General features: G+C 40.7%; 1 protein-coding gene across 2 annotated transcripts; it reads right to left on the reverse strand.

The window, feature by feature from the left end:
* Positions 1 to 86: 86 nt before the first annotated feature.
* On the reverse strand, positions 87 to 5,288 carry LOC131128221 (uncharacterized). 2 transcript variants are annotated; one of them, XM_058070871.2, is made up of 8 exons: positions 5,174 to 5,288; positions 4,201 to 4,350; positions 4,001 to 4,121; positions 3,652 to 3,876; positions 3,498 to 3,581; positions 2,289 to 2,430; positions 707 to 869; positions 87 to 639 (listed from the first exon to the last, which is right to left on the reverse strand). In XM_058070871.2, exons 1-8 carry the CDS (start codon positions 5,281 to 5,283, stop codon positions 405 to 407), a joined length of 1,230 nt encoding a protein of 409 aa, XP_057926854.2. In that variant the 5' UTR covers positions 5,284 to 5,288; the 3' UTR covers positions 87 to 404. The 2 variants fall into 2 exon arrangements, with proteins under 2 accessions (XP_057926854.2, XP_078645780.1); XM_078789654.1 differs by lacking the exon at positions 3,498 to 3,581.
* Between the last annotated feature and the right edge of the window lie 12,031 nt (positions 5,289 to 17,319).

A 17,319-nucleotide genomic window follows, 5' to 3' on the forward strand; every position in this document is an offset into this window, starting at 1 on the left:
CGTAATATAATCAAAAGACATATTGTATCATAATCAGATTTACTGATTTAACTGAACGACTTTAGAAATCCATTTACACCTTATGAAACAGGTTAAAACTCTTGTATTTTCAGGTTCAATTAATAGAATAAAGCATGTTTTTGAAATTGTGAGACGTGTCTCTAGTGAGAAACACCAGAAGACTTCAGGGAGGAGCAGCAGCTTGGGAAGAATCAAGAAAAACATATTTTTCGGACTGCAGCTATGTAAAGGGAAATGTAAAGTAGAGTAAAATGTAAAGTAAAAATAAAGTATGATCTAAGAATATTTTAACAACATTTCCAGTTGAAAAAAGAGACCACATACTCTGAATAAGGCCAAACACTGAAATAATGATCATCAGAATTACTTTCAGTCATGTAAGGTCAGCTGACTTCCACAAGCTTCCTGTACTCCTGTTTAATACAGCTGTAGATGACATGGTAGAAGCGTTGCTCTGCTGCCATGAGGTCAGTGACCATCTCCAAGTGGTCGACCGTGGGCATCAAATAGAGCGACGCCTTTACGGACAGTGAGGTGAGGAGCTCTAAGAACTTTGCTGAAGATTCTGCAGGAATTAATATGTCACAGGTGCCGTGGATCAAAGCAAACGGAGGCACTCTGCAAAGAAAGATAAACAAATCATACAAATAACTCTTGACGCCACATTTTAGCGTCTGTGCACCACCTGCTCAGTTTGTCCTGGCCTAACGTCTGCAGCAAGTGTGTGGGTGAGTAGTAGGGGAAATTCTCCACTCCATTCATGGCTTTATGCATGGCGGAGATATATTCGACTCCTCTCTGCTGCTCATGTTCATAATGATCCACGATGTTATAGACACCACTGAGACCTGTTCAGGAATTTCATTCATAAGCAATATTGATTACATTAAAAAAAATGGCTTTAACTGAGCATGAATCATTCTTAACATGTGAACATTCATTTAGTCAAGGGGGTGCTGGAGCCTATCCCAGCTGTCTTCGGGCTAGAGGCGGGGTACACCCTGGACAGGTTGCCAGCCAATCACAGGGTACATATAGACAAACACACTCACATTCATACCTACAGACAGTTATTCAGATACCTATAGCCTAAACAAAAAAAGCATATTCTGTATTTTCTGGACTATAAGTCGCTCCGGAGTATAAGTTGCATTTTTTGCAGGTAATTTATTTTACAAAGTACGTGAAAACAGACATTACGTCATCTTGGAAGGCAAGTTCTAACAATAATAATAGAATAGAGGCTCAACAGGCTCAATAAGAGTAAGATATGCTAACACAATGGTTATTCAGCTACACGAAAAATAAACATGACCAGAAAAGGTGTCCAGTGTTTATGTAACAAAAACAGTTTTAAGCACAGTAACTGTTTTGTTTTCTTCATGGCAGTAAGAGTAAACGCTTTACGCCAGTCCCTAACAAGTTTCTCACTTACTCCAAACTTTCTCTCTGCTGCTCCATTACTGTTTTCAGCTGCTAATTTAATTACTTGCACCACCTTGTAGTCTGCAGAATATGATTTGATTTTGGGGGGCATTTGTGTTTTGTCGTTGTCAGTTGTCTTTGTAAGCTCGTCTACTGTTTAAGTATTGAATTGTTAAGGAGTAGGAGATATCGGATATAGATCGGATATATATATATATGTATAAGTTGCTCTGGAGTATAAGTCGCAAGAACAGCCAACCTATGAAAAAAAGTGTGACTTGTAGTCCGGAAAATACGGTATAAGTCGCTTCGGAGTAGAAATCCGGAATATTCACTTTTCAAAGGTTATCGGTCCCATGCCGTACCTTACCAAGGCAGACAGCACCTTTACAAGAACATGAAAACATTCAGCCTTTAATAATGAAGGCATAGTGCTTAAGTATTTGTCATACAAACGTAAAAGGACAAGTGAACCTGTAGCCTTAACAATAATGATGGTGTAATGCCTAATCATTTGTCATGTAAGTGCAAAAAGAAGTTAAAAACCGTCCATCGTGAAAAAAATAAAACACTCAACAGTTACGTACTTTAGTGCTTATTTGTCACACACGTGTAAAAATAAGTTAACTGTAAAATGTAAATGTAACATAATAAATAACATATTATGACACTAGTCTACCTACATTTACTGATGATGACATACTTCTGACATTTTCGCAGTTGGATTTTACAACCTCAAAAGCATTTGACTTCAGATCTTCCACTATATACTTGATTTAAATCAGAATTTGAGGTAGTTCATTTGTTCGCCATAAACCGCATTAAAAAAATGCGGCCCTTACCAATAACTCCTTTGATCGCTGACATTAGGCCCTCCAGGCAGCTGACATCAATGAACAGCTCCTCTCTTGCATCAACGAGAAACAGCGTGGTGAGTGCACATAAATGTGCACCAGCCGAATGGCCGATTAAAACAATATTGTCCTGCAAAAAGACAGAAAATGAATATCCGGTATGAATTTAAATGTCAATTCTCTTCCTCAACTTGTTACACTGCATAAAAAAATACAGGAAAAACACAAGTTAGTGAGTTTAGTTGTGAGACATGCTAAATACATCTTGGAAAACTAGCCCTATCTGCAAGATCATGCTGATTTGTTTTGACATTGGAAGCACCAGTGACAACTGCACAGCTAATTGGCTCTGATGACACCATTAACTGGGGAGTACCCCTGAGACATTACTGAAGATGGGTATCTAACAAATTCAGCTGTTTCTGCTTGCATCCCTCAATAATACATTTGATTTGTCTATTGTAAAATAATTCAAAAGGTATAACTGAGTCACAAAATTGCAACAAGCAACATTGCTAAATTTAAAAAGGTATTTCTGCAAATATGGTGCCTCATGTACATGTACAACACTTTACTTTAATTAATAAATGTACATGTACATGTACAACACTTCGTGGCCTAGTATGAGTAAAATATATGCAAATTTAAGCATATATTACATATTTTTCCTAAATTTTGCATTTCCATTTGTACTGTAATGCTATTTCTTCAATATATGTTTTAAGTCTTTTTAAGATGACCACTGAAGTTGTGAAAGCTTGACATGAAGGAAGGATTACTACCAACAACACGCTTCCGGCCTTCGGCGCTGCAGTGTGCTGCCATGACATAACTTGACACCAAACAAAATCTGAACAGTAGAACTTAACACAGACATACAGTAATAAGGTCATCAAAGCTCACCTCTATGCATTCACACACAATATCAGCATTTGCAAACCGTGATGAATGAGTGGCAGCATCAAACAAAGACATACGTAAAGCTTCCTAACATATATCATAGCCATTATTTCTTAATTAATATGCATTTACATATTATTCAATGTTGTTATTTATGTAGAAAACGTGTCTTCTTTTAATCATTGTTTCTGACTGGTATCAGTGGCTGGCGACCCCTGAATTGTAATATGCAGAAGAAAATTAATTCGGGAAACAATGGTCAGGCTGTTGGAATGAGAAATGTGCTAATTTTCTTACTTTATCAAAGTTGAATTTTGGTCCACTCTCTTGGGCCCAGATGAGACAGTCTACAATATCTTGTACCATCCCTAAAACATTAATCTGGCAATCAAAAGAAAGCTGTGATCAGTAACAAGATGTCCGTCTAGTGTATAGTGGGGAATGAAGAAACCTTTGGATAGGTGCTGTAGTCGGGACAAACAACAGTTGCATTCAGTTCTTCAGCCATGCATCGAGCCAACAGACAGTAAATGGGTCGTTCTCCGGAGCACCACGCACCACCGTAGACAAAAACCACCAATGGTGATGGTGGTGCTGCTATTTCCTCAGACTTTCCCCCCAACCTGGGAGGGTGGTACAAGTCGAGCTTGTTGCCTCTGCGACCAAATGTGATGCCCTTTAAAAGGAGGCAAGAATAAAATTGTTTTTTTGCGCGGGACATTCCCACAATGACAACATCAAAGGAAAAAGTCCCACAACCTGGGAGTTTTACTATAAAAGTGTGTGTACAGAAGTATCACCTGTACATAATGAATCCGGTTCTCATCATTCTTGTACCATGACGACACCTTCAAGTAAAGCCGTCCATATTGCAGGCATTTAAGTGACTCCAACACAGCTCTGGTTATGCGGTAAATTCGCCTGGTTGAAAAGGAGAAATGAGGTGTCAGATGTAATCGTACTACAATGACTCTTTTTTTTTAATTACATAACAAATTACCGTGGTTTTAGAGCTTCTATATACTTCCGGTAACCCGGCTTGTTGGGCCAGCCATACTTCAGCTGGGCTGCCAGGGAGATGGAGTATGGGAGACCCACCATCATGACACCCACAGCAACTGCTAACCACAAGTGGCATTTGAACCCTGACCTTAAAAAAAATCAAAAGTCTTGTTAGTGATCAGCACATACAGTAGTAGGTCCACACCTATTTCTTATAGTTTGAAGGTGCTACATGCAAGTTCCGCAGCTATGCACAAATGCAGCTGTCTCACAGGTCAATTTACTAAACGCAGTCCAGCAGAATGATGCTGTGACAAGACCTGATGTCATCTAACTGCATATTTTGTGTACTGTATACTGTATTGTTGTCGCCTGTTGTTTATAAAATGAATTGAAATGCATATGACTTTAAAAGATGTTTAAAACTGAGAGAGGCGTATTATAGGGTTTTAAATATCAAAAATAGGCATTTTTATTGCATGAGATTTGTATTGACAGAGGTCTACTGTACATCATAATACTGAAAAAAGATCCTCAGATGCTGTGCACGTATGCCCTCTAGTGGCTGTACGTAGCATAGGGGACGATTGGATATACAGTACTTGGTAATGTGCTATGCTAGTTTAGTGATGCATTACATCTACATGTTTTGCTACATTTTTTCAGAAATTGTATGTTATTACGCACTCTTAAAATAAGTAGACTCATAATACTAAAAAAATATTCTTATATGTTTGGACGTTCATTAGCTTTAGTACACATGTACCCTGGCAGCCAGGTTAAAATAACAAGAATTAATAGCGATTAATAACGTTGTAATGACACTACAAAAGGTTTTGCGTTGTGACATATACCGAGTATCACAATAGTCGTTTTTTAGGTTTTAGTTATCGACAACAAATAAGTATAGTTGCTAGTTTACCGTTATGCTGGACGTGAAACACAAAAAGACAAAAACACACATAACATACATGTTGATACACTTGTAGATCTTCCAGTGAACGTTCGAATGAGTGTGTTGAAATAGCTTCATAAACGGTTTGAGTGTCTTCCAGAAGCCATTCACGTGGCCCACGGTCATCTACAACAAAGATACTCATCCCCAAGAAAGTGGAACCTCCACACTTCCGGGTTGCACAAGAAAAACGAAAAAACGATTATGAATCTTAACGATCTTAAGAATAATACGTAACATAGCATCATTTATGATCAGTTGTATTTTGTTTCTCATAAAAAAATAATATATACACTACGTCATAATTATCAGTGCATCTACTGAGGAATTTAGACCAGGTTGGTATGCGATCTTATTTCAGTGTGAGCGTAATGTCTTGTCACCATTGTACTGTGGTTGCTTCGGCGATAACCCGGAAGTACCTGTTGAAGATGACGTCAAGGAGGACTCCTTGCTATAATCTTGTAGCGGCGCTTAACATTTAAAAGTTAAGGTGTTTCATACAATCAGAAAAGCGTTATGTCGATCTTTAACGCTCGCTAAGTGGCCATGTCGCAATAATTCACCCACAATTTGCAGTGCAGCAGTACATCCAGCAGAGGGGGATAGAATGCTATAATTGTGTGTGAATGGGACGCCATGGCTGCCACAAATTCCCAAATAGGTTTAACAAAAGGAAGAGTGATTTGAGGTGTAAACCCCTATGAATAATGTAATGTTTGTAGTCGACAATTAGCCTAACATGCATGTTTTGAGGATGTAGGTAGTCACAGTACCTGGAGAAAACCTACACAAACATGTGGGGAACATGCAAACTCCTCAAAGAGGTGTTCCAGGATTTGAACCAGGATCTCTTGATTGTGAGGCAGCAAACCACTACACTACCACGCAGTCTATACTGACATTTAAAAAACAATAATAATATTTTGGCACGAGTGAGTGACTACAGCTCATTTATCTATCAGCGCCCATCTTAAACTAATTCATTCATTCATTCATTCATTCATTCATTCATTCATTCATTCATTCATTCATTTTCTACCGCTTTTTCCTCACAAGGGTCGCGGGGGTGCTGGAGCCTATCCCAGCTGTTTTTGGGCAAGAGGTGGGGTACACCCTGGACTGGTCGCCAGGGCACATATAGACAAACAACCATTCACACTCACATTCATACCTATGGACAATTTGGAGTCGCCAATTAACCTAGCATGTTTTTGGAATGTGGGAGGAAATCGGAGTACCCGGAGAAAACCCACGCATGCATGGGGAGAACATGCAAACTCCACACAGAGATGTCTTAAACTAATTGATATATTTAAATGCCAAACTTTATAATGCGGTTCTGTCCGGTTTTCATTGCCCTTGGAACATGGAAAATCTCAGTTCTTGTACTGTAAATTCATGAAAAGCAAAACTTGGAGCGAAACCCAAGTCCAAAGTATATTGTTATGTTTGGCGCCCTCATGGCGGAGCCTCCAAACCGAGTTGGTGTGTGGTTGCCTCTACATCTGCCACGATGTGGGGAGTCCCAGGTGCTATTTTAAATGCCACAATAGAAATGAAGCTGTTCTCTGTAGTGCAAAGTCAGGCTTTTGCCTGACAGTGTAGGAGTGGAGTCAGCCCCTTTTTGAGTTCAGTGGTAAGAATTCACAACAGTGCATGTTTAGAAATGATATTCTCCCGAGCGGAATTATTGTATTCGTAGTGGTGTTAAGATAATAACAGTGAACAAACCGGCATTGTGTGTCGGTACAGGGGAGCCCTTGAAACATGTCATGCGGTGGAAAAAAGTGGGCACAATTTAAGAACATTTCAGAGAACGAGGAATAATAAAAATGGGGGGGCGGTGGGTGTAATTAGACACAGCTGGGAAGACTGACTCCTTACACTTCAACTTGACTTTGTCAAGGAGATCAAGAAAGAAGAGAGCAGCTGCCTCAAATACTAACACCCTGCACTTGAATTATGGACAAGATGTCAACTGGAAACACTAGCGGTACTGGTTGTCGTCACTCTGGAAATGTCCCTCCGCAGTTTGGCCACTATTCAAAACCAGTGATGTCAAGTTGAAAAATGCTCAATGACTACATGACTTATGTTCAGACATGTCCTGGGTGTTTCAAGAAATAAGGTATCTAAATTCATCACACTGATCTGATCAGGTTTAAAAGACTTATCGTTGAATTTCCCACTGGTGAGTCATTAAACGGGAGCTCCTTCGAAGGTGTGTTAGATTGGATAAAGAACACATAAGGAGTGCCAATAGCAAAGAGATGAGTCATATGTAAACATTAGCAGTCATCTTCTCCAGGACCCCACAGTTTGAAAATACATTGTTGGCATTAGTGGTTTACATGGCTAACTTACACCCATCCGCCCCATGACCTTAGGTGTGAATGATTGTCTGTCCTCCTTACAACCATCCATCCATTTTCTTGGATGCCTATCCCAGCTGACTTGGGTGCACCCAGCACTGGTCTCCAGTCATTAACAAAGAATAGTTCAACAACCAACCAATGTGGACAATTCAGAGTAAATGGCTTGGTATGCTGGCCCAGAACTAAAATTTTAAAAAGTGCACTTTAGTGTGGTTAACATGGCATTCACACTGTTTTTTTGTCATTATACCAAAGAACATGCATAAAGCAAGGACTTGATTGGACAACTTTCATGATATTATACAGTATTTCACTAACTCAAATATTCCAAACCAAAATGCTTTTGCTGGGTTAGTTATTTTCATATTCAGCTAAATTTACCATTATTAAGAACACAGATACAGTATATGTTGCTCCAACAACATTTTGTTATTACTTCTATGACAACTGAAGAATTAAAGTGAATTAAATTGAATGGGGGCGGCACGGCGGTCGAGTGGTTAGCACGCAGAACTCACAGCTAGGAGACCAGGGAGACCATTCCACCCTCGGCCATCTCTGTGTGGAGTTTGCATGTTCTCCCCGTGCATGCGTGGGTTTTCTCCGGGTACTCCGGTTTCCTCCCACATTCCAAAAACATGCTAGGTTCATTGGCGACTCCAAATTGTCCATAGGTATGAATGTGAGTGTGAATGGTTGTTTGTCTATATGTGCCCTGTGATTGGCTGGCGACCAGTTCAGGGTGTACCTCGCCTCTCGCCCGAAGACAGCTGGGATAGGCTCCAGCACTCCCCGCGACCCTCGTGAGGAAAAAGCGGTAGAAAATGAATGAATGAATTGAATGGGCTGCACGGTGGTTGAGTGGTTAACATGTTGGCCACACAATCATGAGATGGGGAAGAGCTGGGTTCAATTCTCCGCTTGGGCATCTCTGTGTGGAGTTTGGTTTTCCTCTGGAACTCTGGTTTTTGATTGGTTTACCCCGCCTCTTGCCCGAAGTCAGCTGGAATAGACTCCAGCATACCCTAATTGAGAAGGAAAAAAGCTCCAGATTCCCCCAAAACACCGAACAGATAAGGCCGGTATAGAAGCTGAATGCATGGGCAATCCTTCAAGCCCCTTAAATGTATTTACTTCCTCTTATGAACCACAAGCTCCTAACCGATACATGGCACTGAACCAGGACTGAGACATCTTGCTTGTTTCTTCTCCCTTCCACACTGCACAGAGTCGCTAGAGTAATTCTGCTGTTACTTGGCCCGGGATCTCAGGATACAGAGCCATCTTTTCACGCGAGTTTCACAAACACACCAGACCCAGAGAGGACCTCCCTTTGATTTGGAGGAGTACCATGGAAACTGGCAATGACCGTAAGGCCCAGTTTCTAGGCATCCCAGTGCCCGGAATCCACACCCTGACAGAGGTGTTCTGAGGGTAATGCGGTTTTTCATGGGGGCCCTGTGATTGATTAGAGAGAGACAGAGATGCTATTGAAATGTACAACACGAATACCAACAAGCCGGTGAGGATGCTCAAGCATGCGAGAGGGTTGGAGAACTGTAGATAAGAGAGTCGGTGGGAAAAGGAGGCGAGCAAATAAACGATAGGTAGCAGATGTGTGTGGTGGCATGAGTGTGAATTCACATGTCGGAGAGGCTGGGATGGACTTTGCCACGCAACAGTTACGTCTTTATATAGTTCGAGTCCTTTTCGGTGAGCGAGGCATCAAGTTTCAGTGCGTCACGTCTCTTTCCAGCTCAGACTATGTCAACAGAAGGTATGAGCGTCCCTTCTTGAAAGACACTTACTGATCACGCAAGACAACACAGTTACCTAATAGCTGTGCACCCCCGTGATACTGCATGCATCCCTAACATGAGATAATAAAAATATTATTACCCCGAAGAGGTGCACTTGACATCAGCCTGCTCCATCTATTGCAAAGAACCCCGACTCTGATTTAAGAGGCTAATGTAACAGCATATAAATAGAATAAGACTGACACGTCTTATGTGAGTATAACATATCCAGGATCCAAGCCCCTTACTCAGACACGTTTCTTTCTGCTCTTCATGACACACTGACGTTGAGGAACAAGTTGGTAATCCTGCCTCTTCAGGATTTTATGAATATTCAACACAAAGAGGCCACTTTGTAAGAAAGCTACGCTGTGTTTGGCTAGTTCATTCTCATAAATGTCGGAGACCGACCACATGGGAGCAGTAAGCAGACAGGTTGGCATAACCTGGACTTGACATTTGCAGACATTTGCGAACATCTCTACCCCGCAAGCAACACTCTTCCTCAACTTCTTTGTGTTTATCTTTCTGTCAAGATGCTCTGTGTCAGTGTCTAACAAATGACAGTACACAAGTACAACATCTGATTCTTGTCATTCTCTCGTGAGACTGCTGGATTAGCAAGAATACCGCTTTGTAATCTCTAAATCCATCAAACGGATGTCGCTTGAAAATTCCTGGAAGTTACCGGAAGGTCTGGTTTGAGTGAAGGCCACTAACTGACTTCAGCAACAGATGCCGGTATCCTGTCAAGCCTGTGTAATGTAGTTTACTGCTCACTTTACTTTTTGTTATGATAAGCAATAAATGCGCCGATTAACGCCTCCATTCAAGTAACAAGCGAGTCTCCTATAGTTGTTGGGTGTGTGGTATAAGATTAAGATTAAGATATGCCTTTATTCGTCCCTCAGTGGGGAAATTTGTAAGAAAATGGGTATTACATAAACTTTGTATAGAAAAGGAAATAACAGCCCCGCTCTCTAATTAGCATCTGGGCAGAAAACATTCAACTGTGGCTGTTGCTAATGCCACAAGATGGCAGTAGCTGCATTTGAAGTCGTGTGTTCAGATTTATCTACCTCTGCATGCGCTTTAAAATGTTGGTCGTACTACTCATCTGAAACTCATGCGTGTTACACTCTCCATCCTGTTTTTTGTACAATGAACTCATCAGTGATATCAATGCTTGCTCGGCAGTTTTCTCCTTGCCGCTATTACAAAAATGGTTCTGTTCAATTATTCATTCATTTTCTACCGCTTTTTCCTGGGGTTGCAGGGAGGTGCTTGAGCCTATCCCAGCTGTCTTTGGGCAAGAGGCGGGGTACACCCTGGACTGGTCGCCAGCCATTCACAGGACACATATAGACAAACAACCATTCACACTCACATTCATACCTATGGACAATTTGGAGTCACCAATTAACCTAGCATGTTTTTGGAGTGTGGGAGGAAACCGGAGTACCCGGAGAAAACCCACGCATGCACGGGGAGAACATGCAAACTCCACACAGAGATGGCCGAGGGTGGAATTGAACCCTGGTCTCCTCGCTGTGAGGTCTGCGCGCTAACCACTAGACCGCCGTGCCGCCCTCCTCCAATTATTATCAGAGTAAAAAAATATCAATCACCATACCCGGATACTAATTGTACTAACTTCATAATTTGGAAGGTATGGAAAAAAACGTGTGTGAGGAACTGCTGCAAAATATGAATCACCTTTGCATCATGCATCGTCATTAAGGGTAACTTCCTTTTATGTACACTTAAAACCCTTAAAACACTGGCTGCACTATTAAGAAAAGTTTCACAATGGCAACAGTTGGATGCTTTTGGGCATACATATGTCCATCACATGTGTCCGTAAAACAAATAGAATATTTTTTCACACTCTTTTGGCATGGTATTTTTTTTAATTCAGTACCTTTTGTTTGCTTTGCAGCCAGCTCTGAGCATACAGTGTTCAAAGTGAACATTCTTTCCACAGTTTAGCCATATCAAATACTATATCTGGCACTCATAAACTTACTTTCTTTTTTTTGGTATTTGGAAATGTGCAAAAGCTAATATAGTTTATAGATTCTTACAGGAAAATGTGTGTGTAACTCCAGCACAAATAATGGTCAAACCTTCACCGAAGTATTCTGGCTTGGCCTTTTATGCTGACTCATGGAGAATATTGAAGGCTGGACCCAGCTCTTCCTTTGTCCACTGTCTGGATTCTTAACAAAACCCCATGGAAACAAATAGCGAGCTGGATGGGTGGATAATGACTCCAGCACTGTACCCTTTGATATACACTGATATGCACCATAAAAGGCAAACAATGAGAGACACTTTGGACTGAGAAAATGACATTTAGGTGCAGGGTCAAGGTTTTTGTGACGAGAGCTCGAGGAACAGGTTTGAGTTATTAGAAGGGTGTTTAGGGGATTGGGGGATGGGTGGGGTTGGCTGGTGAGAAACAGGTGTGGGCTAACTTGTGAACAGGTGGGTACGTAGGTGTGGAGCTCAGGTGACAGGAAGTCTAACCGCAACAGAGTAGAATATTCAACAGGGTTTCCTAGCAATGGGTATTACATAAACTTGACTACATTCTCAGAATACGTTGAATGAATGCAGGTCCAGAAGGTGGCACTGTTTTTCTGTTATAATTAATACAGAGTAGGGATACAGTGGTGGAATTAATGGGTCTATATAGTGTAGTTTTAATTTCCTCAATATTTATCTTGAGTTGGATGTCCTTCAAAACTAGAAGTGGCATTCATGCAGAGTAATACTAATGGTGCAGTATAAATAGCATAATTGTAGGACTGCATGGTGGGCGAGTGGATAGCACGCAGTCCTCACAGCTAGGAGACCCAAGTTCAATTCCACCCTCAGCCATCTCTGTGTGGAGTTGCATGTGTTCCAAAAACATGCTAGGTTAATTGGCGACTCCAAATTGTCCATAGGTATGAATGTGAGTGTGAATGGTTGTTTGTCTATATGTGCCCTGTGATTGGCTAGCGACCAGTCCAGGGTGTACCCCACCTCTCGTCCGAAGCCAGCTGGGATAGGCTCCAGCACCCCCGCAACCCTCGTGAGGATAAGCAGTAGAAAATGAATGAATGAATGTATGACTTTTGTTCTGCATCAGAAGCACCAACTTTAGCTTCATTAATTCAGTGACTGTGTTTTTCTCATAAAGTCATGCATGACGAAAGCAAGCCTCTGTTTCAAAACGTGTTTTTTTTTTCCACACAGAGATTAACACAATCCTCCTTAAGAATGTTACAAAACCTTTAAAACACAGGTAGCTAGTTGATTCAGTTCATTATGACACACGTTCTGGACATTTCTCACCACTTTGGTATTTTATCCAGGAGGAAATAAACACGTTTACACAAGATCACACAGAGGACTATTGTACACTATAAGGATAATCCTGCAACACCGCACCTGACACTGTATGTTAATCTTTCTTATTCCTTCCTAATATATTATGGTTGCTTCATTTAGCCACAGGAGAATATCAGCATCTTAACAATGGAAGATATGTACTGTACGATATAATGATCAAACTTTTTACAATTGTGGGATCCTTTATTACTCTCTGAAGATGAATAACCTTGAAGTCGTACAGTTTGGAAAATGTTTCTCAAGTCACGCAAATAATCAGAGTTGAAAACCCCCTCATGTAAGTCCCATAAGAGATCCAAAAAACTGGAAATGTAACTTTTTGCAATGTAACACTAAACACGTCTCTGTCCTGACTGCTTAGTACAATACGACTCCTGGTAATGACTGAATGGTCAACAAGGCGATTTTAGTTTTAATGCGGAACCATCCGACACCAACTCCTTCTGTGTGTATTTCTTTGAAGGCTAACTTCTTTTTACACATGAATTACAGTTCTGAATGTTAAAAAGCCTTCGGGGAGCCCTGCTTTCTCCACTTTTATATATGTTACACATCTACAGTTGAGTAGTTTTGTTTCATTTTAGTTTTGTTACACAGGTGTTAACTTTTTTTTACACTTCAATGACAGTTAAGAATGTCAAAATGTCAAATAAATGTACATCTTGTACAGTTAATACAGATTTTTACATGGTTACAGTGTGACGCCGTTATTTCCTATGGGAGAAAAATATTCTACAAATCGGAACTGACTCATCTAAAATACCAACATTAATTGTGATGTGTGTGTGTGTGTGTGTGTGACAGATAGAGATAGACATTTGGCAGGGTTTCATTCACTGTTGAGAGGTGTGAGAAGAAATGCTTCTAATCACCTGGCAACCTCCCAGCACAGTGTGCCCACCCTTCACCCTTCCTCTCATCCATCTCTCTCTCACGCTTGTGCCCCTCTAGCTCTCTCTTCCTTCCATCCTTTTAGCTCAGTGCCAGAAAAACATCTCCCATATTCTTCTTCCAGGTTCTCTCCGGAGCTTGTGATGACACCACATCTGAGATGGGCCCCCACCCCTACCCTGTTTTTGCACGCGGAGTCAGAAGGTACTGTGCTGGAGGGCCTGAGGGCAGAAGGCCTTGGAGCGGGTGTGTAAGTGATCTGTTTCACACAGAGACATCTCTGTTGAGATTTCGGTTTTAAATATAGTTGAAACATCCAACAATGAAAGCTAGAAGAAAAAAGGCAACCACATTGTTACACTGCCTTATCATTTCCCTATGTACTAAGAGTACGTTTGGAATGCAGGAAGTAAACAAATGCATTGTAATTGATGTGAAACAGCTTTGCTTACATTTTACTCTTAACGTATTCATTCATTTTCTACCGTTTATCCTCACAAGGGTCGTTGGGGGTGCTGGAGCCTATCCCAGCTGTCTTCGGGCGAGAGGCGGGGTACACCCTGGACTGGTCGCCAGCCAATCACAGGGCACATATAGACAAACAACCATTCACACTCACATTCATACCTATGGACAATTTGGAGTCGCCAATTAACCTAGCATGTTTTTGGAATGTGGGAGGAAACCGGAGTACCCGGAGAAAACCCACGCATGCACGGGGAGAACATGCAAACTCCACACAGAGATGGCAGAGGGTGGAACTGAACCCGGGCCTCCTAGCTGTGAGGTCTGCGTGCTAACCACACGACCGCAGTGCAGCCCTCTTAACGTATTATATAATCCTATTGTATATTTACCTCCACCAAACGCAACTCAGAGTACAAGGCAAACGCAGTTCAGGTTATGTTTTTGCCAATGGTTATTTGTTTGTTTGTGGTCAAAATAAGTTGAAAAGTTCTGGATGGATTTGGATAAAATTTTCAGGAATTGGCGGAAATGGGCAATGGAAGAACTGATTAAATTTTGAGGGTGATCCGGATCACCGTTTGGATCCAGGAACGTTTCAAAAGCTTCTTTAACATTGTGAGATAGGACTTTTTTGAGTCTAATGGTGGCACAAAACTTTGCATAGTACTATATAATAAAAAAAATGCAGAAAATTTCAAATTGAATAATTCTGTATGAACCTAGGTGGCACGGGGGTCTAGGGGTTAGCGCGCAGACCTCACAGCTAGGAGACCAGGGTTCAATTCCACCCTCGGGTTTTCTCCGGGTACTCCGGTTTCCTCCCACAAACATGCTAGGTTAATTGGATACTCCAAATTGTCCATAGGTATGAATGTGAGTGTGAATGGTTGTTTGTCTATATGTGCCCTGTGATTGTGTACCCCGCCTTACGCCCGAAGACAGCTGGGATAGGCTCCAGCAACCCCCGCAACCCTCGTGGGGAAAAGCGGTAGAAAATGAATGAATGTATGAACCTAAAGTGAAGTAGAAATGGTACTTAACAGATCCTTAGTAGGACCCAAAACTAAACCTTGGCACCACGTCAAATTGAGTTGCTGTTGCCAAAGAAAGAAAAATATTATTTACAATAATTATAATAACTAATATATATTATACCATCGGGTTGCATGTTGGATGTCTTCAAACAAATAAGCTTGCTAAAATGTGCGGTGAAGAGGTGAATTAGCTTCCACCTGAATTCTTGTTTTCACCTTACGGTTACCTGGCAACATGCTAATAATCTGTAGTGGTAATTTAAAAGGGCCCTATTTGACATGATAGAAAAATACAGATTAAACGGAATGTGCAAATGTGACTTTTTAAGCGTGAGAAATGTCATTTTCTTCTATCAAACTAAACACAATTATAAAATCCTAATATATTTCAATTCACTTGACCATTTTTGCATACAAATGAAAAGCAAGGGTATATTTATCCATGAGTTTGCCCAAAAATAAACCTAAATCCCCAAAGCAAGAAATATGACCATCACAGTCAATCAGACAATGCTGTATTCAAACAGGCACACACATGAAAAGATGTTGGCTGCAGCATTATCATTTTGCTCCTTTGCTGCTGTTGGGGTCTCTCAAGAGTAGGCTGGGACTTTCTCATGGGAACAAATATGAGGAATGCAACAAAATGTCACTTTAAGCTGCCAAAAAAAAGAAAGCCGCTGCTGAGAAAAAAAAGTTTTATGTACAGTCATTTTTTATGCCACCCATTTAAGTGGGTGGGCACATGATGGGCTTAGTTACAAATAGGAATCTCGGAATGCTAGCTTAGTACAGTTTTGGACAGCTTTTTAAAATCAATGTTGAATATTTGGTAACTTAATGTTGTAAACCAAATAAATACAAATTATGGCAAAATGATGAAATTGTTAAAAATTAATCATTTATAAACATTATATGCCCTGCAATTGGCAGTTCAGGTGTACCCACCTCTCGCCCAATGTAATCATAATCCTAATCATAATAATAAAGAACCTCTTGTGGATCTGTGTGTATATTCAAGCCAGAATAAAAGATCAAGTATTCTGGTATTCATGCTTTCCCATCTGAAAATAAAACATTTGTGCTCCGAAGGCACGCATCCACGTGCATATAATGCTATAATCTGCTTTATGACCAATAAACATACAGTATAGCACAGTGGTTTTAACTCTGTCTAATCTGTGTATTTCTGTACCGCTTTTGTACACCGTTCAGCACCGATGTTGTGGATTGAGTTCAGGCGATGGCTTTCCCATCAAGTCTATACAGTAGAAGGTATTTGGCCTGTGGAGTCACATGTTTGGATTCATAAGATGTGAAGATGAAAACACGACAGACAGATCCCACCTCAAAGCAAACTTCACCCCTCATCAGGACTACAGTAGAGGATTTACTGTTAATCTTTTAATGCTAACTCATGTTCTGTGGTTGTTGGTACTGTAGGCAGAGCAAGACAGTGCATGGTGGTGCTCCAGGTCATCTGAGACCTTGAATGTGGTCGGGATAGTTTCTCATGCTGGGATACATTTGCAGCCAAAGAGGTTACAATGTATAATGTAATAGTAAATAGTACATGCAGACAGCTGAAGAAGGGGAGGCATTTTGCTGCATGATTTGGGTGGGAAAATTGGGTTTTTGTGTGTAGATTTGCCATTTTAAGCTAATTTAAAGAAATCACCACACGGTCAGGAGATCGGGAACACCTGGGTTCAATTCTCCGCTTGGCATCTTTGTGTGGAGTTTGCATGTTCATGTCCAAAAACATGCTAGGTTAATTGGCGACTCCAAATTGTCCATAGGTATGAATGTGAGTGTGAATGGTTGTTTGCCTACATGTGCCCTGTGATTGGCTGGCGAACTCCCATGACCCTAGTGAGGATAATGGATGACAAAATAGATGGATGGATTAAAAGAATCATTAAAAAAAGATATATTAATTCAACACAGCCAAATGGACTTAAAAAAAAAATTAACCACTGTAAAATACAAAAAAACCAAAAGAGTCTTCCAAGCAAAGAAATAAACATAACGGGTACCCAAACTACCTGATTTTCACTTGTTTTTTGTGAAGTGGGAATTTGTCACACATTATTATTACATTATATTACATTATTATTACATCAAATGTCAAATATATCATACTGCTTAATTTCATTGATTTATTCATTCATATTGTTCATATTTGGCAATGAT

This window comes from Doryrhamphus excisus, linkage group LG3 (genome assembly GCF_037039965.1).
Source record: "Doryrhamphus excisus strain RoL-2023G ecotype Guam linkage group LG3, RoL_Dexc_Guam_v1.1, whole genome shotgun sequence".
In the NCBI taxonomy this organism is placed as follows: Eukaryota; Metazoa; Chordata; class Actinopteri; order Syngnathiformes; family Syngnathidae; genus Doryrhamphus; species Doryrhamphus excisus.